The sequence below is a fragment of the Triticum urartu genome, chromosome 4 (assembly GCF_003073215.2).
Source record: "Triticum urartu cultivar G1812 chromosome 4, Tu2.1, whole genome shotgun sequence".
Classification (NCBI taxonomy): Eukaryota; Viridiplantae; Streptophyta; class Magnoliopsida; order Poales; family Poaceae; genus Triticum; species Triticum urartu.
This window is the reverse complement of record NC_053025.1, coordinates 404333278-404360039: the sequence shown is the minus strand read 5'-3', so window position 1 is coordinate 404360039 and position 26762 is coordinate 404333278. Positions and strand designations below refer to the sequence as shown.

General features: G+C 43.7%; 2 protein-coding genes across 5 annotated transcripts; one reads left to right on the top strand and one right to left on the bottom strand.

Moving 5' to 3' along the window:
- The first annotated feature begins 1699 nt into the window (after positions 1-1699).
- Positions 1700-14614, top strand: LOC125551794 (xylanase inhibitor protein 1). 2 transcript variants are annotated; one of them, XM_048715143.1, is made up of 2 exons: positions 1700-2625; positions 14501-14614. In XM_048715143.1, the coding sequence occupies exon 1, from the start codon at positions 1700-1702 to the stop codon at positions 2609-2611; it is 912 nt and encodes a 303-aa protein (XP_048571100.1). In that variant the 3' UTR covers positions 2612-2625; positions 14501-14614. The 2 variants fall into 2 exon arrangements, with proteins under 2 accessions (XP_048571100.1, XP_048571099.1); XM_048715142.1 differs by having other exon boundaries at positions 1700-2628; positions 14504-14614.
- A 180-nt stretch (positions 14615-14794) lies between these two features.
- LOC125551793 lies at positions 14795-26406 on the bottom strand. Of its 3 annotated transcripts, none has more exons than XM_048715140.1 (18): positions 26240-26406; positions 25809-25872; positions 24864-24957; positions 24676-24784; positions 24552-24590; positions 23914-23997; positions 23774-23835; positions 21583-21685; positions 20740-20889; positions 19858-19926; positions 19726-19782; positions 19381-19641; positions 16989-17060; positions 16791-16892; positions 15980-16047; positions 15646-15843; positions 15376-15469; positions 14795-15290 (listed from the first exon to the last, which is right to left on the bottom strand). In XM_048715140.1, exons 2-18 carry the CDS (start codon positions 25867-25869, stop codon positions 15018-15020), a joined length of 1896 nt encoding a protein of 631 aa, XP_048571097.1. In that variant the 5' UTR covers positions 25870-25872; positions 26240-26406; the 3' UTR covers positions 14795-15017. The 3 variants fall into 3 exon arrangements, with proteins under 3 accessions (XP_048571097.1, XP_048571096.1, XP_048571098.1); XM_048715139.1 differs by having other exon boundaries at positions 15646-15846; positions 26240-26405; XM_048715141.1 differs by lacking the exon at positions 15646-15843.
- Positions 26407-26762: the final 356 nt, after the last annotated feature.

Here is a 26762-nt window from a genome sequence, read left to right as displayed (position 1 = left end):
CATTTGATCTTTGGACCAGGTCTGAGCGGGGTACCGAACAACAGCGAATCGAGATTGGAGCACACCAAATGCCCGCTCGACATCCTTCCTGCAAGCCTCCTGAACTTTCGCAAACCAGGCGTTCTTGCCTCCTGCCGCAGGGTTTGAGATCGTCTTCACAAATGTCGACCATCTCGGATAGATGCCATCTGCTAGGTAGTACCCCTTGTTGTATTGGTGCCCATTGATCTTGAAGTTCATTGGAGGAGAATGGCCCTCAACGAGCTTGGCAAAAACAGGAGAGCATTGCAGCACGTTGATGTCATTGTGAGTTCCTGGCATACCAAAGAAGGAGTGCCAAATCCAGAGGTCCTGTGTGGCTACCGCCTCAAGCACCACACTGCAACCGCCTTTGGCGCCTTTGTACATCCCCTGCCAACCAAATGGGCAATTCTGTCATTTCCAATGCATGCAGTCGATGCTTCCAAGCATCCCAGAAAATCCTCTTGCTGCATTCTGGGCTAGGATCCGAGCAGTGTCTTCCGCATTGGGTGTTCTCAAGTATTGTGGCCCAAACACTGCCACCACTGCCCGACAGAATTTGTAGAAACACCCTATGCTGGTGGACTCGGCCATGCGCCCATAGTCGTCGAGTGAATCACTGGGAGCTCCATATGCAAGCATCCTCATCGCTGTCGTGCACTTCTGGATGGAGGTGAATCCAAGAGCGCTAGTGCAATACATCTTGCACTTGAAGTAGTTATCGAACTCCCGGATGGAATTCACAATCCTGAGGAAGAGCTTTTGGCTCATCCGATAACGGCGCCGAAATGTTTTCTTGCCATGAAGTGGAGCATCGGCGAAGTAGTCGGAGTAGAGCATGCAGTAGCCTTTGAGACGATGCCGATTCTTTGCTTTCACCCGCCCCGGCGCCGAGCCACCTCACCGCGGCTTTTCATTGCTCGCCAGCAGCTGGGCGAGGGCGGCGAGCACCATGAGATGCTCTTCTTCCTGGACGTCGGCCGCGGCTTCCTCCTCCAGCAGCGCGGCGAGCTCTTCCTCGTCATCCGAGTCCATCGCCGAGTCAGGCAAAACGCTGAACACCTTGCGCTCGGTGGGCGTGTACCCGCCGCTAAACCGTGCCTCCACGGCCGGAAACGGCGGCCGGAAACGCCCAGCTGCTGTGGGAGGGGCTGCCGTGGTGAAGCGCTGCTATTTTCCAGCGGGGAATGGCTATCTAGCAGAGTAGGGCGGCGGCCGTCGCCGGGATATAGCTAGTGGTGGCCGAGGGCGCGGGGGGTGCGAGGCGAGTCGGGGGAAGAAAACCTTGAACTTTCCCCTGTCGGTGTGGGCCAGGCGTGCTTTTCCCTAGCGCCGGAGCCCCCAACTGCTCCTCAGCGCGCCGGGTTCGACCTGTGACCGCCGGGCGGAAAAAAGGTCCGAACCGGCGATTTTCGGCATCCTGGGGGCGCGACTGGGCCGTTTTTTCGGCGCCGGCGCCGAAAAGTGGCCTGGGGGGCCTGTTGGGGGCGCGGCTGGAGATGCCCTAAAGAGGTGCTCTAGTCAGCTATGCCTAGCCCTAGCGAGCTCAGTTCCACACCTCGATATGTCTCTTTGTATCTGCCTCCAAAATCCACTATATATACCCCCTTCGAGCTAAATAACCCTTCATCCAAACAAGCGAAGACAAGCTAGTAGCCAGTACTTGGAGAAACCAACAATGGCGTCGCTCGCAGCCCGAAGCCGGAGACTAGCCTACCTCCTAGCCCTCCTCTTCGTCGTCGCGGCCTTATTCCTGACCCCGCCGGCCTTGGCGGCGGGGGGGAAGACCGGCCAGGTGACGGTGTTCTGGGGACGGAACAAGGCGAAGGGGTCCCTGCGTGAGGCCTGCGACTCCGGCATGTACACCATGGTCACCATGTCCTTCCTCGACGTCTTCGGCGCCAACGGCAAGTACTACCTCGACCTCTCCGGCCACGACCTCTCCTCCGTCGGCGCCGACATCAAGCATTGCCAGTTCAAGGGCGTGCCCGTCTCCCTCTCCATCGGCACCAGCTACTCGCTGCCGTCCAACCGCTCCGCGCTCGACCTCTTCGACCACCTCTGGAACTCCTACTTCGGCGGGTCCAAGCCGGGCGTCCCCCGCCCCTTCGGCGACGCGTGGCTCGACGGCGTCGACCTCTTCCTGGAGCACGGCACGTCAGCGGACCGCTACGACGTGCTGGCGCTAGAGCTGGCCAAGCACAACATCCGTGGGGGGCCGGGGAAGCCGCTGCACCTGACGGCGACGGTCCGGTGCGGGTACCCGCCGGCGGCGCACGTGGGGCGAGCGCTGGCGACGGGGATCTTCGAGCGCGTCCACATGAGGACCTACGAGAGCGACAAGTGCTGCAATCAGAACCTCGGGTGGGAGGGCTCGTGGGACAAGTGGACGGCGGCGTACCCGGCCACGCGGTTTTACGTCGGGCTCACGGTGGACGACAAGTCCAACCAGTGGGTACACGCCAAGAACGTCTACTATAGCGTCGCGCCGGTGGCGCAGAAGAAGGACAACTACGGCGGCATCATGCTCTGGGACCGATACTTCGACAAGCAGACCAACTACAGCAGCTTGATCAAGTACTACGCCTGAGCTCCTATACTTCCACACACTAGTGCAGAACCGGGCAATAGCACCGGTTTGTAAGGCCCTTTAGTGTCGGTTTGGTAACAGGCGCTAAAATGTAGGCACTAAAGGCCCCCACCCCTTTAGTACCGGTTCAGCACGAACTGGTGCTAAAGGGCAACCATGTGGCACGAGCCAGCTTCGGGGGCAGGGAGCCCTTTAGTACCGGTTGGTGTCACCAACCGTTATTAAAATGTTAGGGGGTTTTGGGTTTATGATTTCTTTTTCATTTAATTTTGTGTTTTCCATTTAATTCTTTTTCGTTTGCTGGTATTTTACGATACTACATATTGTACACGTTATGCATATATATAAATAGAATTTCTAGTACAACCGATCATAATACATATATATATCATCGAATGTCTCACAACCACCATTAATTAATTCACACATATATACACACATGTATATATATATATACAATTTCTCCTAATTGGTGCCTTCGGAGCCAGTGGCATTAGCCTAGCTAATTGGTGCCTTCGGAGCACGATAACAATTGGAAGTGGTTCATGGGGGCGGTAGCGGGTAATAGTATTCTCCTTTGGGATCTATGACCTGGTCGAGCAAAAATCCCACTATTTCCTCTTGAATTGCTTCTATGCGGTCCTGTGCTAGGAGCTTGTCCCGCACCTCTTTGAACTGTTAAGAAGGAGATCAATATGCATGTGTATTAGTTGTGTGACTAGATATTGATAATGGTGTAAAAATTGTGAATACTGTTCTGACAATCGATATCGTACCCACTCCTGTCTTTGAGATTTGCTCCTTTCGGACGCCATCATGCGAATGTTCTCGCAAACGTAGTATGCACATAGATCATTCCCCAGCGCCTGCTTCAGGGCCTTTACGAGAATGGAATTTTGATCAGATAATAATTAATCAAGCATGATAATTAAAGAGATGGCAGCTAGCTAGTACTACTTAATTACTTACCTTGGGTCGATACCATTTCAGACTTTGTTTCCATGGGCCTGGAGTGACCCTGATGAACTTTGCCCAAGCCCTGTCCACCGACAAAGAAAATGAATAAATGGATTATTAAATAGTTGTTATCAGGAAATGACGAACTAATTAAATAGGCCGAGATATAGTTAATAATGATTGAAATTACCTATTGACTATCCCCTTGACGATGCTGTAGTCACTTGCTTTCTTAAGTAGCGAGTCTAGTAGTTCAACTGTTCCTTCATCAACTTTAATGATTAACAAGATCTAGTGAAATCTGCATGCACACACGTTTGCATGTCTTAATTAAGCGGGCATATATATGTAAGCAAAAACATGTAGCTATAGCTAGTAGGGAAAAACAGAATTTGTAGTATAAGACAGTGTGACTCACTGGAAGTTGTAAGGAAGTAGTATATCTTCATTGTATTTGAGTTCCTTGAAGAACTGTAGCATGCTTTCCTCTACACATTTTGCGTGATATGGATCTATTTTCCATGTGTATTCATTAATGGTATTTGGGTCAACGAACCCAATGCCATAGCGTCCACCTTTTTTCATTTCATAAATCTTCATCCTGCATAATACCACATAAAAGAATATAGTGAGGATAATTACAGGTAATGATTGATCAAAATGATCAGCTAGCTTGAGACTTAAATTACAGAAAGAAATCACTTACAGACAATAGCAACTGACGATAGATTTGTCGAGTGCGTCTTTATTGTATAGTTGAAAAAGTTCTGAATACTCAACGATCACAGCTTTCTTATGGTAGTAATGCTCCTCGTTGACATTCACCATGAGGGACTCTCGATTGGAAATCTTGGTAATCTCCATGTACCATTGATGCAATGCATATATTCTCGTTGGGAGCTTATTGACCTCCTCTGGCTCGACCAAAGGTTGGCCCCAGGCATATTTCCGTTTTATTTCCTCCTCTCTAGTCGGAGACATGGGCTCGATATCGAGGAGTTGTCCAACAGTGATCCCGATCGATTCAGCCTGCGCAATATGCTCCTCGGTTATTACCACATCGCCCAGCCCGGGAACGTTAACGGTTTTCCCACAATAATATTGGGCGTGCCTACTCTCATGTGTTGTTGGCACAACAAGCGGGAGGATTGATTGCGCCGCCTGTTCTCCCAGCTGGGGAACGGTTTTACCGCATTTTTTGCCAGCTGATTTGCTCGAGCTCGAGCTCGCCTCTTTCTGTAGACGTGCTCGATTTAACTTCCTGAGGTGACGCTCATAGTCTGTGTCAACAGGCTTGGGAGCTAGTGGTCTAGCCATACGAATGAAGTGGTCAATATTTTTCACAGGCACTTTCTCCCTTGGCGGCGGTGGCGGTTTCGATGCAAAATGTGCTTCCACCTCGGCCTTCGATATGGCTACGTTTTCCTCCTCGGACTTGTCATAAGGCCTCTGCGGAAGAGGCGCGAGGCTTGGACCATATTGAAATCGCTTGCCTCCGCCTGTACCTGCAGTACTACCTCGACTTGTACCACTACGCACCATAGCTGAGGCGGCTCTCTTCCGTGATTGCTGAGGCGGCGAAGACGGCTGACGTGGCTGAGTTAGAGGAGGAGGAGTGGCCTGAAGCTGTGCCAGACTTGGAGGAGGAGTGGCCTGAAGTTGTGCCAGACTTGGAGGAGGAGTGGCCTGACGCTTTGCCAGACTTGGAGGAGGAGTGGCCTGAAGCTGTGCCGGACTTGGAGGAGGAGTGGCCTGATGCGTTGGTGGACTTTGAGGAGCGGGAGTCTACTGACTCGGTGGCGGACTGCGACGAGGAGTCGGATGACGCGGTGTCGGTGGCCTTCGAAAGATGATGCAATCCTTTCTCCATAGGATGATACGATGCTTGGCCTCTCCTAGTGTGTGCTCATCGTCACCTCCAGGAATGTCAAGCTCTAGCCCCGAATATTGGTCCACCACCTCATCAACCAAGACATGAGCATAGCCCGCTGGAATCGGGTTGCAATGGAAGGTTGCCTCGTGGGGATTTGTAAAAGCAAGGGCGTCCGCCACCTTCATGGATATGTTCTTCATTTTGAAGTGTAGCTCGTAGTTAGTGTTCTACATGATGTCATCCACTGGGTAGCTATCCAGCAATGCATCGCCCGGGGCGGAATCCACGCTGCTTCTCGGCATGGATGGGACGGTGCTATCCATTGGTGGATCATCCGCTAACTGCTGAGACCCCCTTTGCTGGCTAAGTGAGTCGATCTGCTCCTGCTGCCGCTGGAATTTGATTGCCAAGTCCGCGTGCGCTGATTCTAGGCCTTGAAGGCGTTCATAGTCTAGCTTCCTCTGCTCCTCCTCCATCTTCCTCTTCTTATCCTCCGCAATCTTCTTTCTCGCACGGGTTCTGTAGTCGGCGTTTCAGTCCGAAAACCCCTCATACCACGGAATAGCGCCCATGCCTCGTGTTCTTCCCGGGTGTTCAGGATTTCCCAGGGCACGCGTAAGCTCGTCGTTCTCTCTGTTGGGATCGAACAACCTGGATCGAGCCTCTTCTATTGCAACAAGTAGCTTATCTTCGGCTCCGTCCAGACATGCCTTGTTGGAAACTTTGCCTGTCTTCGGGTCCAACTCCCCCCCATGTGCATAGAACCAAGTCCTGCACCTGGGGGGTCAGCTCAATGTTTCTGGAGTGACACCTACATCCAGCATCTCTTTCTCAGACTTATCCCACTTAGGCATTCCCACCGCATAGCCACCTGGCCCCAGCTTATGGAACTTATCCTTTTTTGCGGCATTGGCCTTGTTTATTCTCGACCATTCCTTAGATAATTCCAAATCCTTGAATTTCACGAAATCGTCCCAATGAGCACTTTGGTTCTCTAGTGTTCCCTCAAATACTGGAGTCTTCCTTCCTCCGTTGACATACTTGGCCCATTCATGAATCTTGTGGTTCTTGAATGCAACCGCCATCTTCCTAAGAGCAGCGTCCTTGACTTTCTCCACATCTGCTTTTGTGAAATGATCTGGTAGGGTGAAATGTTCCATGAGCATTTCCCAAAGCAACTGTTTTTGTCTGTCGTCGACAAAAGTAACTCCTGGACGTGGCTTTGATGGCTCTCTCCATTCTTGAAGGGAGATCGGGAGTTGGTCCTTCACAAGAACTCCGCACTGACGAACGAACTTGTCCGCAATCTTCTTAGGCGTGAATGGTTCGCCATTAGGTCTGATTGCCTCGATATTGTATTTTACGCCCTCCTTCAACTTTTTGTTCGGGCCTTGTTTCGTCCTGTTGCCTGAAGATTTGCTCGATCCGGATGGCTGAAAGAAGAAAGATCGATTCGTTAATATATCTTGAAGTCATTTAAAACATGTGATGATCACCAGATGCCTGTTTATATAAATATATATACCTCGCCGGTCTTTATTGTTTCAAGATCAACATTTTCTTCATCATGTTCATAGTTCACGACTTCATCAATTCGGTCGTCCCGATCGAATATCATATCACCCTCCCCGGTGTTGTTTAGATATTCGGAGCCATCATAATCTTCTTCATTATGATCATCATCTGGCCCGCAAGGATTGCGTATGATATTGAACAGGGCCATATTGGGATAATCCTCTTCTCCCTCTCTGCCGGTATTGTTCGCCATAGGTTTTGTTTAACTAATCCAAAAGAAATATATTCAAATTACAATGCATGGATGCAATCAATTAATAAGGAAAAACTGAATCAATCATAGTACATAATAAGCATCATCGAATATAATCTCGAATACGTCGTCTCGAATAATAGATATAATCTCGAATACATCGTCTCGAATAATAGATATAATCTCGAATACATCATCTCGAATAATAAATATAATCTCAAATACATCGTCTCGAATAATATATAATCTCGAATACATCGTCTCAAATATTATATATCGAGTACATCACTAGCTAGGTAGCTAATAAAGATCGAATACTACAGAAGAATCTAGGACACTCGCGGTTCCTACAGCGCGGGCGATGGACACCCAAAGAGAAGGAACCCTCACAGGATCATAGCTGAAGTGAGATCCCTAAAGAAACTGCCAGGTATTGGAGAACCTGCCGCCCTCTAACGCAACCATGTAGCGATGGACGTGCTCGTCCTCCTCCCTGACACGGCGACGTACCACCTCCGGCGGGGCCGGCTCCCTCCGCACCGAAACTGGCCCACGCGAACGCCACCAAACGAGATCAGGGTCGACGACGGGACCCGGGGCCGCGTTCCTCATCAAGCGGCGCGCCCCTCCAGGCAGCACCTCCCAGTGCCAGCCCGGCGGAGCCTAGTCCCGGACATGGGTCAGCCGGACGTCGTCGCGGACGGGTCGACGGCGAGGATGCGAGCCGGGCATCGTCGAGAACAAATACTAGCTATATGCCTGTAAAAAGTAACATTTTTTTAATGATTGGATTTTGATAACTAAAATTTCTAACATTTCTATATAACTAACATTTCTAACAATGCTATATAACTAACATTTCTATAACATTTCTAATATTTCTATAACTAAAAAACAGAAGAAAAAAATTATAACATTTCTATATATATAACTAACATTTGTATAATATTTCTAATATTTCTATAACTAAAAAAGAAAATTTTCTAACTTTTTTATAACTATTTCTATAACTAAAAAACAGAAAAATTTCTAACAATTCTAACATTTCTATAACATTTCTAACAATGCTATATAACTAACTATTTCTATAACTAAAAAAAGAAAATTTTCTAACAATGCTATATGTGTGTGTGTGCTCACCGGCGAGGCGAGAGGCGACGGGGGGCGGCGACGGGGACGGCGACGGGCGCGGCGACGACGGGGATGGCGACGACGGGGACAGGGACGGGGCGGCGACGACGGGGACGGGCCGGGGCGCGCGGCGACGACGGGGACGGGGCGGCGATGACGGGGACGGGGACGACGCGGGCCGGGCCGGGACGGCGCGGCGGTGACGACGGGGACGACGGGGACGGGGACGGGGACGACGGGGTGGCGACGACGGGGACGGGGGCGGCGACGAGGGTTATGGAGACGGGGGCGGCGGGCGACGGGGCAGAGGAGAAGAATCAGAGGAGAAACTGAAATTTTTGAAGTGTTTAGTTATATAGGATGGACTTTTAGTATCGGTTGGAGCCACCAACCGGTACTAAAGGCCTGTTTTGGCCAGGCCAAGCGGCGGGAACCGCACCCCTTTAGTGCCGGGTGGTGGCTCCAACCGGTACTAAAGGGCCCCCCTTTAGTACCGGTTGGTGCTACCACCCGGCACTAAAGGGGGTGCGCTGGCACAGGTGCGGTGCGAAATGTTTAGTCCCACCTTGCTAGCCGAGGGGCGTCCGCACTGGTTTATAAGCCCCAGTGCGGTAGCTCCCTCAAGCTCCTCTCCAAAGCAGGCCTACTGGGCCTAAATGTTCTATGCTGCCCTGTGGGCCTACTGGGCCTTTGCGGGCCTGCATCCTGGCCCAACAACAGGTTGGGTTTCTAATCGTATGCAGGCCGCTGTGGCGCAGTAGGTGGGCTTTTTTTCTTTCTTTTTTTTGCTTTATTTATTTTTGTTTGAGTTGTTTTTTTGCTGTATTTAGAGTTTCTTTGTGAATATTTTTGCTTTAGGTACAAAAAATTACAAACTTTCTGTTAGTACCGGTAGTTTACAAATTTGAATAGTTTAAATTTTGATTTATTTGAAATTTATGTGAATCACTAGTTTGTGAATAACTTAACTTTGAGAATAGATTTTTCAGTGATTCTTTTTTCTTATGTTTAATATTAGTGTGTTTTATTATTATATTCAATTTGGTAATGCTTAGGTTATTTAAAAAATGAAATGCCTTTTGTAACGGATGAGTTTTCGTCCGAAACCCTGATACTTCGAAAGAGATTGTCCATTTAGTACACGAAGTGCATCCAGTTTTTGTGGTAACCCTCTCTACTTTTTTGCACATGCTATGTGGGTGAAATTATGATACCATACCAATTTCAACCTTTTCTGAGTTCGTTTGAAATGCTTTTCAATTCCAGGGTCATTTAGCTTTAAAAAATCAGTAAAGGCATGAAAGAATTTGTTTGCACATAAAATTTCTTCATGTTTCAAATGCCAAAACACATAACTACCCTAACTATTACAGAGATTCCCTCCTGGGTGTGAAACACAGAAGAAAGTGATGATAGTGAAGCCGATCACATCCCAGATCTTTAGGTGTGAAACTTTTTCTTCGCGTGTGTCCCTTTGCGCCGTAACCATGGAAAATCTTCATCATTTAACGGGATGCTCGGGTCAATATTCACTGTGAATGGAGCAATTTCATCAAAATTTTCATAATCTTCTGACATGTCTGTCTTGTCATCCACTCTCACGATGTTTCTCTTTCCAGAAATAACTATGTGCCGCTTTGGCTCATCGTACGATGCATTCGCTTCCTTATCTTTTCTTTTTCTTGGCTTGGTAGACATGTCCTTCACATAGAAAACCTGTGCCACATCATTGGCTAGGACGAATGGTTCGTCTGCATACGCAAGATTGTTGAGATCCACTGTTGTCATTCCGTACTGCGGGTCTTCCGTTACCCCGCCTCGTGTCATATTGACCCATTTGCACCAAAATAAAGGGACCTTCAAACCACGTCGATAGTCAAGTTCCCATATGTCCTGTATATAACCATAATATGTTTCCTTTCCTGTCTTAGTTTCTGCATCAAAGCGGACACCACTGTTTTGGTTGGTGCTCTTCTTATTTTGGGCGATCGTGTAAAATGTATTATCATTTATCTCGTACCCTTTGAAAGTCATTATATTCGAAGATGGTAACTGGGACAGTAAGTACATCTTCAATAGAGGTGTCATGCATGGTACGTGTCTGCAATCAGCTGGCGAAACTCCTGATTTGTTCACGTGTAATCCAGTCATCAGACCGCTCCGGGTGTTTGGAGCGTAGCAAATTCTTGTGTTCATCCATATACGGAGCCACCAAAGCAGAATTCTGTAGAACTATGTAGTGTGCTTCAGTGAGAGAATGTCCGTCCATACATATTATTTGTCCCCTCCTAGCATGCTTTTTCCATCCAATCTGCCCTTATGCCGCGATTCAGGAACACCAATCGGCTTAAGGTCAGGAATAAAGTCAATACAAAACTCAATGACCTCCTCATTTTCATGGCCCTTGGAGATGCTTCCTTCTGGCCTAGCACGGTTATGAACATATTTCTTTAAGACTCCCATGAACCTCTCAAAGGGAAACATATTGTGTAGAAATACATGACCAAAAACGTTAATCTCTTCGCATAGGTGAACTAGGATGTGCGTCATGATGTTGAAGAAGGATGGTGGGAACACCAACTCGAAACTAACAAGACATTGCACCAAATCATTCTCTAACCTTGGTATGATTTCTGGATCGATTACCTTCTGAGAGATTACATTGAGAAATGCACATAGCTTCACAATGGCTAATCGAACGTTTTCCGATAGAACCCCCTCAATGCAACCGGAAGCAGTTGCGTCATAATCACGTGGCAGTCATGAGACTTTAGGTTCTGAAACTTTTTCTCTGCCATGTTTATTATTCCCTTTATATTCGACGAGAAGTCAGACGGTACCTTAATACTAAGCAGGCATTCAAAGAAGATTTCCTTCTCTTCTTTGGTAAGAGCGTAGCTTGCATGACCCTGATATATGCCGTCTTTTCCGTGCATACGTTGCTGGTACTCCCATGTCTCAGGTGTATCTTTTGTCTTCCCATACACGCCCAAGAAGCCAAGCAGGGTCACACAAAGATTCTTCGTCACATGCATCATGTCGATTGCGGAGCGGACCTCTAGGTCTTTCCAATAGGGCAGGTCCCAAAATATAGATTTCTTCTTCCACATGGGTGCGCGTCCGTCAGCGTCATTCGGAACAGGTTGTCCACCAGGACCCTTTCCAAAGACCACCTTCAAATCCTTGACCATATCATGTACATCAGCACCAGTACGGTGGCGAGGCTTCGTCCAGTGATCCGCCTCACCGGAGAAATGCTTGCCTTTCTTTCTTACGGGATGCCTACTCGGAAGAAATCGACGATGTCCCAGGTACACATTCTTCTTACAATTAGCCAAATATATACTGTCGGTATCGTCCAAACAGTGCATGCATGCGCGGTATCCCTTATTTGTCTGTCCTGAAAGGTTACTGAGAGCAGGCCAATCATTGATGGTCACGAATAGCAACGCCTTTAGGTCAAATTCTTCCCCCATGTGCTCATCTCACGCACGTACACCTATTCCATTCCACAGTTGTAAGAGTTCTTCAACTAATGGCCTTAGGTACACATAAATGTCGTTGCCGGGTTGCTTAGGGCCTTGGATGAGCACTGGCATCATAATGAACTTCCGCTTCATGCACAACCAAGGAGGAAGGTTATACAAATATAGAGTCACAGGCCAGGTGCTATGGTTGCTGCTCTGCTCCCCAAAAGGATTAATGCCATCTGCGCTTAGACCAAACCATATGTTCCTTGTGTCATCTGCAAACTCCTTCCCGTACTTTCTTTCGATTTTTCTCCACTGCGACCCGTCAGCGGGTACTCTCAACTTTCCGTCTTTCTTACGGTCTTCTCTGTGCCATCGCATCGCCTTGGCATGATCTTTGTTTTGGAACAAACATTTCAACCGTGGTATTATAGGAGCATACCACATCACCTTGGCAGGAATCTTCTTCCTGGGGCGCTCGCCCTCGACATCACTAGGGTCATCGCGGCTGATCCTTATAGCGCAATGCGCCGCATACCGGGTAAGCGTTCAAATCCTTGTACTCACGGCGGTAGAGGATGCAATCATTAGGGCATGCATGTATCTTCTGCACCTCTAACCCTAGAGGGCAGACAGCCTTCTTTGCTTGGTACGTACTCTCGGGCAATTCGTTGTCCTTTGGAAGCATATCCTTTATCATTACCAGCAACTTTCCAAATCCCTTGTGAGATACACCATTCTCTGCCTTCCATTGCAGCAATTCCAGTGTGGTGCCCAGCTTTTTCTTGTCACCTTCGCAATTCGGATACAACAATTTTTTGTGATCCTCTAACATGCGCTGCAACTTCTTCTTCTCCAAATCACTTGTGCAGTTTCTCTTTGCATCGGCAATGGCCCGACCTAGATCATCAACGAGCTCATCAGATGCCTCTTCTTCAGCTTCTTCCCGCATTGCCGGCTCAGCTTCTTCCCGCATTACCGGCTCAGCTTCTTCCCTCATTGTTGTATCATCATATTCAGGGAACACATGGCCAGGATAGTTGTCGTCGTCCTCTTCTTCTTCATTTTCTTCCATCATAACCCCTCTTTCTCCATGCTTGGTCCAAACATTATAGTGGGGCATGAAACCGGACTCAAACAGGTGGACGTGAATGGTTCTTGACGTAGAGTAATTACGACCATTCTTACAGCCAGCACATGGACAATGCATAAAACCATCTGCTCGCTTGTTTGCCTCAGCCGCAAGCAGAAAAGTACGCACGCCATTAATGAACTCGGGAGAGCATCGGTCATCGTACATCCATTGCCGGCTCATCTTTAATACACAGCACCGAAAACATCAAATTAATACAATACATAAAGTTCATACATAAAGAGCATACAACACTTCAATGCAATAAACAAATAACTCTCTAGCTAAAGAATTTAAATGCAATAACAAATGCGATCAAGATCGCAACTAAGGTAACAATTGATCCAACAGCATAATGATATCAAGCCTCACTATGAATGGCATATTTTCTAATCTTTCTAATCTTCAAGCGCATTTTCTCCATCTTAATCTTGTGATCATCGACGACATCGGCAACATGCAACTCCAATTCCATCTTCTCCCCCTCAATTCTTTTCAATTTTTCCTTCAGATCCTCGTTTTCTTTTTCAACTAAATTTAACCTCTCGACAATAGGGAATTCTTTTCAATTTTTCCTTCAGATCCTCGTTTTCTCTTTCAACTAAATTTAACCTCTCGACAATAGGGTCAATTGGAATTTCGGGTTCAACTACCTCCTACATACAAATATCTATGTCAACTTGATGGGCATAATTTGTCATAAACATGAAATGCAATGAATAGTTTTAAAAGAGAATATACCACATCCGAATCATAACCCGGACGAGGACCGACGGGGACGGATATCAAAACCATGGCACTATGCATAACAAACAACGTATGGATAAGATAATTATACGAGTAACTATATATCCAAATCACACAAACATCATTTTTTTTATATAAAACTTCATGAACAAGAGGCTCACCACAAGGTGGTGCCGGCGATGGGACGTTGCGAGCGATTGACGGTGGTTACGACGGAGATTTAGAAGGTACTAAATAAACCACACCTACATATGCAAAACTAAGTGTTATTTTTGACCTCAAATTGCATATAAATCAAATACTAGCACATATATATAATTTCTCCCAAATTACTAAACTTAAAAATCAATCACTATATAAAGCATTGCATGAGCTAATCTAGCAATGAGAGATGAAAGGAAAGAGTTGCTAACCTTTGTGATCATTTGAATGGATGGGGGCGTTCAAATCTTGGGCAAAATGTGTGATGAGCTTGAGAGGAAGAGGGGAAAGAACAGAGAGGAGAGGGGAAAAGGGAAGAACAGAGCGAGCTCGGGTGGACGAAGGGTCTATGTAGGACGACCTTTAGTACCGGTTCGTAATACGACCCGGTACTAAAGGTGCTGGAGGGGCCCCGGACTGACAACATCATGCCACCACTCACTTTAGTACCGGTTCGTGACACGAACCGATGCTAAAGGTTCGCCACGAATCGGTACTAATGAGAGCGGTCCGGCTAGCCGTTGGAACCGGCACTAATGTACACATTAGTGCCGGCTCAAATTCAAACCGGCACTAATGTGCTTCACGTTTGACCCTTTTCCTACTAGTAACAAGCCACGCTTCTTGCATCACCGTCGATTTGATCCTGATGTACTGTTGCAAGCGAGAATAAAGTGAGGCTTGTACTTGGATATAATAAATAAATAATTGAACAGTTGGTGGTTTAATGATCAACTCCATTACTTAATTGCTTGTGTTTTTATCTGTAGTTAGATAGTTGAGTGATACCGCATGTTACAATTGTGCCTTCACTTGGCTGGTCACGTACCGCTTAGCGAATTTGCGGAACAAACTCTTGTCATCTTTTGCGATTAAAAATGGCACAGACGCTCACTCATGCATGTAATTTGTCAACAAGTACTAGCTGGTAAATTTTGACATGCAAAATCATCAGTTTGCAGGATTTACCATCTCTTTGGCATGCAGACCATCAGCTTCATATACAAACATTTTGCAGCAGTTTCCACTTCCGCACATTTACACAGTAGCAGTGCACATTAAGAAATCAACTCAAGCGGACAATTCTCTCTATAGATTAAATTGTATACATGCTTCTGAATCCTTAATCATTTCTTCAACATGAAGCTCTCTCTGAGGATATCCGCGGCCAATATAAGTAGCTCCAACATCTCCATGCTAGCGGAACCAAGGGGATCCACCTTTTCGGATTTTGATGATTTAGGCGAGTCTGAAGTGATACCACCTGATGAATCCCCTGACCAGCTTACTGGGAGAACGACGCCCAGAGCCGTTCTCATAAGGTTTGCTTCTGTTATAAGACTGCTCAGTGCTTCATAACTACTCTCCAAAGAACACCCGGATTTGACATCATCATATACCTGACAAAAAATGGTTAGGATACAAAAGATGGGTATCACATAATACTGCTAAAGCTAATAATTCGATTAAAGAAAAGTGCCCTACCTTCATAAGCACTCTGTGCAGCCTATGAACCAAAGAAGTGAGACGTTCCACAGTAGCAACACTTTCCAAAAGGGTAGCATTTTCAACTTTCATCCTGTCATGAAGTAGCATGAAATTTAAAAAATTCGCAGAACAAAATTGTAAGTGCAGATAAGATTATGGCAAAAATATAGTCTAGGATGCAGCATATTGGGGTCATATTTAGCTAATAGAAAGACTAAGTGTGATGGGAATGAACCAAAAAAGTAATTTGTGTGTATTATCAGAAACCTTGATAGATCTACTGAGCACCCTCTACAAACTGTCTGGTCATTTCCACCAGAGCTCTCATGCCCAGTATTATTTTCCTTTTTTATCCATTGTCTTAGAGATGTTCTGTTAAGAATAGTCTTCAGCATCCCTTGTTGGTCATGCCCAGAAGTGATTTTTGGAGTATCAACAATACCATGACCATCATTTGCAGTAGAGCTGCTGTATAAGAAGAAAATATATATATAGTGATAAGAAGAAGAATGTATATTACACCCAGGAAACGATACTCAAAATGTTAAGTAAATATTACAAACATGATCCAGTATGATGATTTGCTGCACATAAAGCTTACCATTTCAGGAGATAAGCTTCTTTCAGTTTTGCTAACTCCATCAAGACCTTCACTTTTTCATCTTTAACCTGTATAGAACAGGTACAAGCAAGTTACAAGATGTGCATCCAATGTTGCATGCTCTAGTATGTACCGTAAAGATAAACTTCCAAGATGCTGTGAAAGAGAAGAGTCCAAGAGGAAAACAGAAAACAGAATGGCCTGTTTGCATACTAAATCCAGCCTCATCCGTGCCTCTATAAAGTCCTTGATATTTGCTGGAGCGTTAATTGCAAAATAATTTAAGTTTTTTGCACTAGCTCCAAACATGTGATACACTGAAGGTGTTGAACAGATCTAATTGTTTCATAGACCATCATAGTAATAATCGTTCACCGGTGTTAATGGTGTAGTCCTTGCATCTATGTAAACTAACCACGCGTCTGTGTACGCCGATGAACTCACAGTTAAATTCAAAACACCATCGGAGGTCGACAACTAGTCCAGACTTTGGTGACATGGCTAAACAAGTACAGTAGCCCTAGCCCTCACAGTTGTGCATTGACTGCTGCCGATGCTCTGGTTCCGGTTCCGGCTCCGGTTCGGTTCTACAATAGGACTTCACCAGATTTTACTATAACAACCACACCTCTAATTTTGCATTTCCAGAAAATACTGATTTTCTAGTAGAAAAAAGTGGACTGGCATAATATTCGTGTGAAATTTCTCCATATACTTTACAGTTTAAAGCACTCAGCATAACTCAAGATTCATAAGACTGTAAAGATTGTAAAAGGAAAATAATGGACATCAAAAGTGTAGGAAGTACTACTTGAGATAAGTTCTTCTCAAGGTCCTCTATAATAGCTTGGTTCTTCTGTTTTTCCAACAGGTATCTTTCTTGTTCCTGTGAGAAAAGCATAAGCGCCTCCATCTGTAGTAGATTTCAACATAATGTGAGATTATTTAATATAAAGAAAGGCCCATATGAGAATTTCAAGCAGAAAGAAGCACCAGCGTAACGCTGTACCTTCTCCTGCAAAGTTTGAGCAAGTGCTTTTGAATCATCAAAAGTTGTAGAATAACCTGTAGGAACATCACCCTACAATATATGCAATAACAAGTTAAGTCATATAATTGTAAAGAGAATTGTGACATCCAGTCTTCAGGGAACTACTCCCTCTGATCCTTTCTAGATGTACTCCCTCCGTTCCTAAATATATGTCTTTTTAGAGATTCTAATGCGGACTACACACGGAGCAAAATGAGTGAAATCTATACTCTACAATATGTCTATATATATCCGTATGTAGTCCTTGAAATCTCTAAAAAGACTTATATTTAGGAACGGAGGGAGTATTAATTTTTTAGTTAATTACACTTTTGATACATGTACTTGCACTCAATGTACAGATGCATACATAAACTTGAAAAATGGCACAAATCGGTCCTACAACTTGTGTTTCGGGTAACGTTTAAGTACATTTCCATCGTTTACCGTTAACTCTACATGCCAGTTGGCCCACACTCCATACTTGCGCGTGGGTTCCACCTATCAGTGTCAGAAAGAAATAGAAATGTAGCAAAAAGCAATGCAACCAGCAGAACTCGAACTCGCGACGTAGCGAGCTTCAGGCGTTAGCCAGTGCACCAGATGCATTTGTTGTTAGTACAAACATACAGTCCATTATATATTTTATTAGGTAAATTGATTCAAATCCAGAATGTGTATTGCACAGGATTTACTGTGTGCATGCGTTTTTCAACTCCGTTTTTCCCCGGTCGACCGGTTACCGAAAATTTAGGTGAGCCCCGAATGTTTTTGATATCGTTCAAAAAATTATTTATTTTCAATTTACAAGGTCAGATAATGTCAAATAGAACTCGTATTCATATGTTTTCACATAAAAAATTCTTCCAAGTGATAAGGCGCACGAAACATCTTGCAAAAACTGGACCTTTCTAGCGTTATATTCAACATTCTTCATAAGAAAAAATGGACGAGGCACCATAGCAATGCCTTGAACCCGCACCCCTCTGAATAAACAAGTGAAGCTGACCGCTAGAACAGGAGGCACAATTTGTCATATATGGGGTTAAAAGGAATATATGTTTACACCAAAAAAATTGAATTCAAAATTGTTTTGAAATTTTGAACAAAAAATACCAAAACTTCTGAGTTTTCGGAAACTACTTTTTCCGGTCCCTCCCGGAATAAAACCGAAAAGTAGTTTTCAAAATATTGTTCGAACCCCTTGTACAGCGCCTATTTCGCTTCAGATCAATTGTTTCCTTGCTATCCAAAAAGTTAACTATGTGTAACACTAACAAATAGTAGCAGGTGATGTAGTGGTTGGCTTCTGGAGCGTGATAGGTGACGCGCCGAGATAGATTCCTACTGCGCGCAATTGTTTTGCTATATTTTTATTTCTTTCTTTGCCACTGACAGATGGTCCCCATGTGCAGGTATTGAGTGTGGACCAACTGGCATGCAGAGCTTAACGGAGTGTTAACGGCAAACGACAGAAATGTACTTGAATGTACCTGAAACACGTTGTATGACTGATTTGTGTCATTTTTCAAGTTTATGTATGAATCTGTACATCAAGTGCAAGTTTATGTATCAAAAGTGTAATTAACTCTTAATTTTTTTCAAAAGTCAAACTTCTCTATCCTTCACTAAGTTTCTAGAAAAGATGCAACATCTAAGAAAAGGAATCAGTGCTATTAGATACATCATGAAATATATTTTCATATTTTACTTATTTAGTATTGTACATATTGGTAGTCTTTTCTATAAACTTGGTCAAGGAGAGAAAAGTTTGACTTTTGAAAAAAAAGTACACCTTATAAAAGGAACGGAAGAGTAGGCAAAGGATGTTGTGTATTATTCAAACAATACTCATGTATTACCTCTGTCCCAAATGCTTTTACTTGGAGTTGCAAAAATCAAACCCAAATGCTTTTGGAATTGATTTTGCATAAGAAAGGGTATAACAAATTAATTCCAATGTGTCCAACTAAAATACAGTACTAAAGTATTATCTGAGTAATGTGTAGCATCCTTTGCCTTTAAAAAAATGAACCCCAGAAAAACAGGGTGTTACAAGAAATGTTTTCTTCGGGAAAAAGAGGGGGAACACATCAACAAAGTACCTATCTAAAAAAAGCAAGGACATGGTATCTTGCTTACACAAGATAAATAGTCAATCTGATTTAAATGTAAAAAAGAAGTATGCCAACCCAGGATATATTCATCAAGGTGTTCTGGAGATTTGACACTATTAAGTAATATTTATCAATTTCTTCACAAGTTACACCATAACTCGTGAGCACAAATCTAGATCGAGGAAAAGGTTCCTAGAGGAAGTGGTTCCGCATAAAAGCAAGACTTGAGAAAGTTCATTATGTTCTGAACAAACCTTGGGGATGGTTTCAGGGCCAATATCCATAGTAACATGCACGTCTTTACAACTACTGTCACAGCATTGCATCTTCCCAACAGGGTTACCCATGATCTCAGCATTGATGCAAATTTGAGTTAACTTGTCTTGAATCTCATTAACAGCCGTGCTTAACAGAAGTGATTCTTCTTCCAATATTTTCATAATTTCAGCCCTTTGATATGTATAGACTTTTTGAAGAGCAGACAGACCATTTCTCATAAGATCATCACTGAGTGCCTGCATTCCAAAGTGTATACATCATTAAGCGCATTAAGGTGCCGTCAGAAAAAAAAAATGATATGATAAGTTGAATTTTTGTACCTGTTTCTTTTCCAGTGTTCGTGCATTTCTTTGCAAGTGATGTTCAATTTCGAAACTCTGGACATCCAAATGACAGATCTCTTAGGAAAGCCGAAAAACTATTTGTCTCTGCTATGGATAAACTTACCTTACCATTCTTAGATTGCTTTGCAGCTTAGATATTTTAGCTTTAAGCGACTCATTCTCCTGTTCTAGAGATGCCTACATAAAAAAGATCAGTGAATGTGTATACAACTAGAAACAATAAAATTATTGAAACTGTCAAGTAACAAAAATAAGTTTGCTGGTGTGCCGCTTGTAAAGAAGCATACAAGGCTTATGTTATTAATTTATCTATTTATTAATGTTGCCCAATCAGAAATTCAGAACGTCTGACTAAGTTTAACTGATTATGTCTATAACATACTTCGATATATTCCACTATTCCAGCCATTTAAATATATAATAATACAGAATGTGGAAACTTCTACATTACCAGTGGAGCATCGATTTTGCAAATGAGAATTTTTGACAGCCAGGTCCTTTTCTATACTGAGACTACATTGCTTAATTCAGGCAGAGAGGGCATGATCATCTCTAGCAGAGTCGAACCTATAAATAGAATAACTATTTACTTACAATCTTGAGAACCATCAGACATGCAGTTACTTTGTAATTTCTGTCTCCGTGTAAGGTCCTGTAATTTATACTAGAGAAAGCTAAAGTTCAAAGTAGAGATGCTTCCTATTAGAATTTTAGAAAATCGTGATAACTGACATCAAAGTTTAACACATCCCTATCTTTTGCATTTCTAAGGTTCCCAAAATAAACTTGTCCAGACAAACATATCCTACAACAGTGGATTATAAAAATTCAATAGAAGTATTAGGTACTCCCTCCGTCCCAAAATACTAAATCAGCGACACTTATTTTGGGACGGAAGGAGTATATTTTAAACTGAAACAGTGAAAAAATAAAACATATCAATCTGCAAGTGAATTATTATCTCTCATGGATAAAGTGATTTAAGTTTACAATGTACTTCGAAGTTGAGGTTTCGCCATCCAGGTTGAAACTCCAACTGTCAGCAGAATCATCTAGAAGAATTGAACATTTCTCTTCAAAAGTAATGTTTGAAGGGCATTCACATTCTCTGGAACGAACTTCGTAGAATTTTTTAATAACCTGAAACAGAATCAATCATCAAACTCCCAATCAAGAAGGATCAATTCTGATATATATTGGGTGGTGCAAATGATGCGAACTGAACACGTCAAATCAGCATGAAAGAGGGCAGATCCCAGTTGGATTCTTTTTTTATCTAAAATATACTGAGTGTAGATGGCGAGGTACAGACAACCACATACATTAGAAATAAAAAATATGCAGTAGGTCAAGGAAATTATTTTACACTCAGGCGTCCATCAAAACCACTCAATAATATACGTCCTCCTTAGTGCAATTTACATTAGAAAGTTGGACGGGAAAAATGGGCAAGACTATTTAAATCCTGACATTATTCAGGATTTTGACAGCAAGCCATATTTTGCATTTTGTTTTTCATTCTCTCGTTGGGCCAACTACTCAGTGACACAGCCCTGTGGCAAAAATGAAATGGACAATGTCAAAAGAAAAATTTACAAACTTATAGTGGTAAGATTTTCCCTTTAAATCCTTCATTGAACAGAAAAAATTACCAGATAATCATTGCGGACATAGCAACACAAAACATGCGCACATCCAAGAGGGATTTAGGATGCTCTTTTAGTTCTCTCAACTAAAATCTGGTACTTTTTCAGTATGAAAAAAAACTTTTAAGTGAACTTGCACAGATTTATGCTGGTAGTAATGGCAATAAGAAATCAAAAGCATGCTTACATTCAAGGAAGATTCTGTATGCGCTTTTAGTTCTGTCAACTCCATTTGCAGGTCATCGTTCAAACGTTTCTGATCTTCCATTGCAGTTTGATATTCTCTCGTCCTGCCAATTAACAATCATGATACTCTGCACTTATCTGAAAAGTGCAGCAAATCTAGGACATTCTCCATAACGTCGTTGAATGTGGGATACTTAAATAAAGCTTATGTGAAGTGTAGTTGTGATTTAAGAAACTACCAAATGCAGAAACAGAAAGAATAAGTTCTGTGGTCACCACCCTAACGATATACTGCCTCCGTCCCATATTAATTGACGCTCAAATGGATGTATCTAGCAGTGAAATACGTCTGGATACATCCGTTTCAGCATCAATTAATATGGGACGGAGGGAGTAATTGTGTAAAGAATGTACAGTTAAACTTTGTGTCAGTACATTTAGTATGGTACGCATGTCTTGTTAGAGATGCTAACAAGATGCACAGCACAAATTTTAACTCGCACCGGAAGTTAAGAAAATTTAAGCACTGGCAAAATAAGGCCATGTACAATGCTATGTGCTTAGAAAAATAAATCAATTTTGCTTTAAGCACTAGTGGTTATTTGTAGAGTACAGGTGCTTAGAAAAATAAATCGGTTTTGCTTTAGACGCCTCTGGTACACAAATAAGCACTGGTGCTTAATCCTGAGAAAAGTTTGAAAACTACACCATACCTCAACCAAACCTGAATGGATAAACTTGGCAACCCAAACCGAACTAAACCTATTTGTATTCCCGTCAACCCAACCAAAACCAAACCTATTTGACTTTTCACCCAAACTGAACTAAAACTGAGTGTCCATCTGTGGGTTGGAACCATTTCCTGAAATGGTTCGAAAACCATCTGTGCATGGAGTGGCCATCGTCACCGGCTTCCCGAGGCCCGCGCACGAGGTAATGATGCCCGCGTTCTCCCCCCTGTATCTCCAAGCAGGAGGACGCCGGGGCACATCTGATGAGCAGCAGGACACAGGGACGGCACCCGGCACAGGCAGATGGTCAGCCGTTGTCGCCGCTGCCTGCGGCGCGGACACGGGCTGGGAGCAGGGTTGAGGAGCCATGGCGCACAAGGATGGCCGGGAGCACGAGGGAGCAGAGCTCCGGGTTGAGAAGAGTTGGATGCAGGGGTGGCCGGAATGAGGAGATCAGGCGGCGCCACCAGGCGCGCTCACCCGTCGCGAGAGGGCATCTTTAATGTCTCATGTTCCACAATGCTCGCAGACGCACCTCTCCTTTCGACCATGGCGCCTGCCGCTCCTCCACATGCTGGAGTCGCCGCCGGCCTGCCGAATAACTCCGATCTGGCCCTTGCTGATCTGCACGTAAGGGTTGGAATCATTTCCTGGAACCATTTCCCTTCCTCGAATAGTCTTCGCAGAGGGGGCTGGCGAGCCGTGCGCGAGCAGTGACGGCAGCCGTCGCGAACGGCGAGCTGCGGCGGTCGCAGGCGTGGTCGACGAGCGGAGAAGACTGTGTGTCTGTAGGGCTGGAGAACTTGGAGCGAAACCTATACCACCAACCGGTCTAAACTGTGGATTGAAACTGTTTGTAACCGGATCTGTTTGGGCCCATAGCCGACCATACCCACCCATTTGCTGTGAGAAACTAAACTAAACCAAACTTTTAGGAGAGTTAGCCCATTAACACCTGAAACAAACGAGGCCGGACGCAAAAACCGACCCAGCGCACCCGGTCAATCGAAAACTATTCCTAGATTTACTGGTGCTTAAGAAAACAATGGTTTGTTTTTCTAAGCACTGCTCTAAGCTCCTAGCATTGTACATGGTCTAAGATTCCACTTTCCTCGCTAAACAAGAGAACATTGTTACAAACTTAACTAGTGCCCTTTTCTTATTAGGATGTGTCTCATAATATGTGCAGTTGCAGGTCTGTCAATGCACCAGCCAACATTAATATCGGATGCTGGCCATTTTACAACCAACAAACTCACATCCAAAAAGAAAAACACTGCAAGACCACTTATTTGTCAAGATCTTTGATACTGTAGATACCAGTCAGTTTCCATTATACTCGCCTCTGGGGAACTTGGTGAAACGACACATTAACATTTCATCTTTCTTAGAGTAAACCAATTATATTTAAATACCAGAGAACAGTTCAAGACATGTGAAATAGGAAATGAGTAACAGTACCTTTCCTCAAAGGTAGCACACATTTTTAACCCTGCTTCTTCTCGCTCCTTTGCTTTCTCACACTACCAATTTCAAATGTCATGTATAAAGCATTACATCTTTAGATACAGAATTGACGTAATAAGTAAATCAAGAAGAACCTCCAACAATGAACCATCTCGTTCAGCAAATGCTTGAGCAACGCTGCTCTGGAAAAACCTCACTTGCTGCTCTAGCTCCTTGGTCTGCATTGTCATTGCAGGATAGAAGGTCATTTCCACAATAAGCTAGATTTCTTGTAAACAGAACTTTAGGACGTTAAAGAATTAGTGACCTAAATTCCACAAAATATCAAATTTTAAGTAAGCATATGAGGCCTTTATTGTCTATTTCAAGTTAACTGAAGTGAAATTAATATTAAGCAAAGGTCCCAAAGGGTACCTTCTCTAAAAAGACCAACCAAGACTCGGAATATGCCTATCATGCTTGAAATGATATTTTACTTTCAGGCTGCAGATTTCAAATAAGCACAACTGTTAGTGTTTTGTTTAGTTGTGCACTGTCTGAATGATATGTGGGTCTAGCTATAAGTGAGCATAGATATGGCATGCCATGTTCAAGCTCAAGGTACTTCACTCCCTATACTGCTTGTACGTGGATGATGGAGAAGTATAAAATTATCTGCCACTAAACATTAGTCGGCAAAAGCTACAACATTATTTATTTATTTTTTGATCGGAAAGTTACAACATTATTGATAAAACAACAACAGTCGATTGTACAAGTCAAAGTATGAAACCTTTGATAGCTCAGCACCATATAAATCAGCAAGCTGGCTCTGAAAATTTAAGTAAAGCAATCATCAGAAGAAAGAAAAAGAAATGCAGATACAAACAATAGTGCAGCGAGGAAGAGAAGCACACCTTAACTCGATAAGCCTCAGCAAGCTCCTCTTGCAAATTTTGGTTCTCTCTTAAGCATCCACTTAACTTCTTCTGAAGGATCTCAATATCCTGCTCCAGAGCTGTTGTCCTGGATAGTTAAAACAAAACATTGGTTTACTTTCACTACAATGATAACAATGGAACATGGACAGAACCTATGGAAGCACCTCTGAGAAAGCATTCGAGTTGCAACAGAAACATAACCAGGCCCAGCTTGTTGCATACATAATTGCTCGATATCTTTTCTCAGTTCATCACGTTCTGACAAACAAAGAATATTTCAATCAATAAGTGTACACCTATACCCCCACATAAAAGAAATACAAGAATGAAAACTGGAACTACTCCCAAAACAACTAGTCTACATGAGCAGCTTGAGAAAACAGAACATGGTGTTCTCTCCATTCAAAAGGTCATCAATCTGAAGTATGAGAAAATAGGTACATTGATCTTCCATTGAAAATCTCTGATTACTAGTAACATCTGCCAATAGTTTCCAACATGTTAACCATGTACACATGACATCCAAAGGAAGCAACACTGCTGCGTACTAAGATACTCCTATGACTGAACAAAGCTGTAGAAGGTTGGAATTATTATAAAGACTCATAAAATGTCTATCAGAAACAATGTAACATAATTAGCCAAGGACTTCAGCAGCTACTTCATGTACTTTCCCAAATTGTACAGCAAGCCACCATTAACAGAGTGAAAGAAATTTTAAAAAAACTATTGCATTCTTCGCAAAAATTATCTACTCAAATATGCGAGAATAGCTGAGTTATGACAGGGTACATATTAGTGAAGGAACTCTAGTGCATTATCCGCTTTTATATCTTGAGGTCATTATTGAAGGAAGCCAGGAACTAGTACGATTCCCCCTGAATTTCCATTGGAGTGCCTCCATTCCAAAAAGGGGTGAGGGTCCTGAATTGAACTACTTGCACAGAGAAAACAATGTAGCCAAACTAATCACTAATCTGCAGGCTGAAGTGTTATATATAATGAGAGCAACTTCTATTGGCACAGGAAACAATCAGTATGTTAGGGTTATCATTGAAAGTATAAACGAATGAATGATAATCTTGTATATGACAGATATGAGTGAGTACCCCGCTGGAGTTCTTCAACTCGACGAGTTAATACTTCACCATCGTATGGCTTCTCATCCATTTTCTACAGAAAAACAGATAAAATAAGACTAATGTTCTTGAATAAAAATGCAAATGAATTGATATCCTACATGCCATAATGTAACATAAACATCGAAGCCGTGCAATGGAAGCCTCAAGTTCTGAGCACAAAATAGTAGTAATACCGCAGGCTTGCAGTGAAGCAGGGGTGATCCCCTAGACCCGCTTCTTCCTACCAACGCAGAAGTGGAAGAAAAAATGTGCTGCAGCACAGGGGACATGGACGGATTTCTCCCAAGATTCCGGGCTCGGAATCGCCACCCACAATTGCACAAACGCGGACGAAACCCTAGCCTGCTAATCCGGCCAAAAATGAAGCACAGGTTCGACTGGGATTCAGCAAAGCCTACCTTGAATCCACACGGACTTATGGCCGGGTTCGTCTCCTCCACGTAGTCGTCGAGAAGAGCGCCGCCGCTCGCTTCGCCGCCGGCTCAGAGGAGGACAAGACGAGGTTTCGTGAGCTGTCTCAAAACCAGATGGTCGCTCCTCGTGGCCTCACATGCTTAGAGGAGATGCTTACGGAAATAAACCGGGTTTTTTCTGAAACACCGCTGCCTATTTCTACAGAAGAGACGTTTAGTTAAGCGTCTATCTTATACAAATTAGACATTGTATAATGGGAGGTACTTAGAGAGGTGCTTAGAAAAATAAACCAAGTTTTTCTAAAGTACTAGTGCCTATTTTTATAGAAGAGACGCTTAGTTAAACGTCTACCCTGTACAAATAAGCACTGGTGCTTAAGGAAAGCCTGATTTATTTTTCTAAGCACCTCCCCTAAGCACCTTCCATTATACAAGGCCTAAGCATTAAGCGTCTATCCTGTACAAATAAGCACCGGTGCTTAAGAAACACCCGGTTTATTTCTCTAAG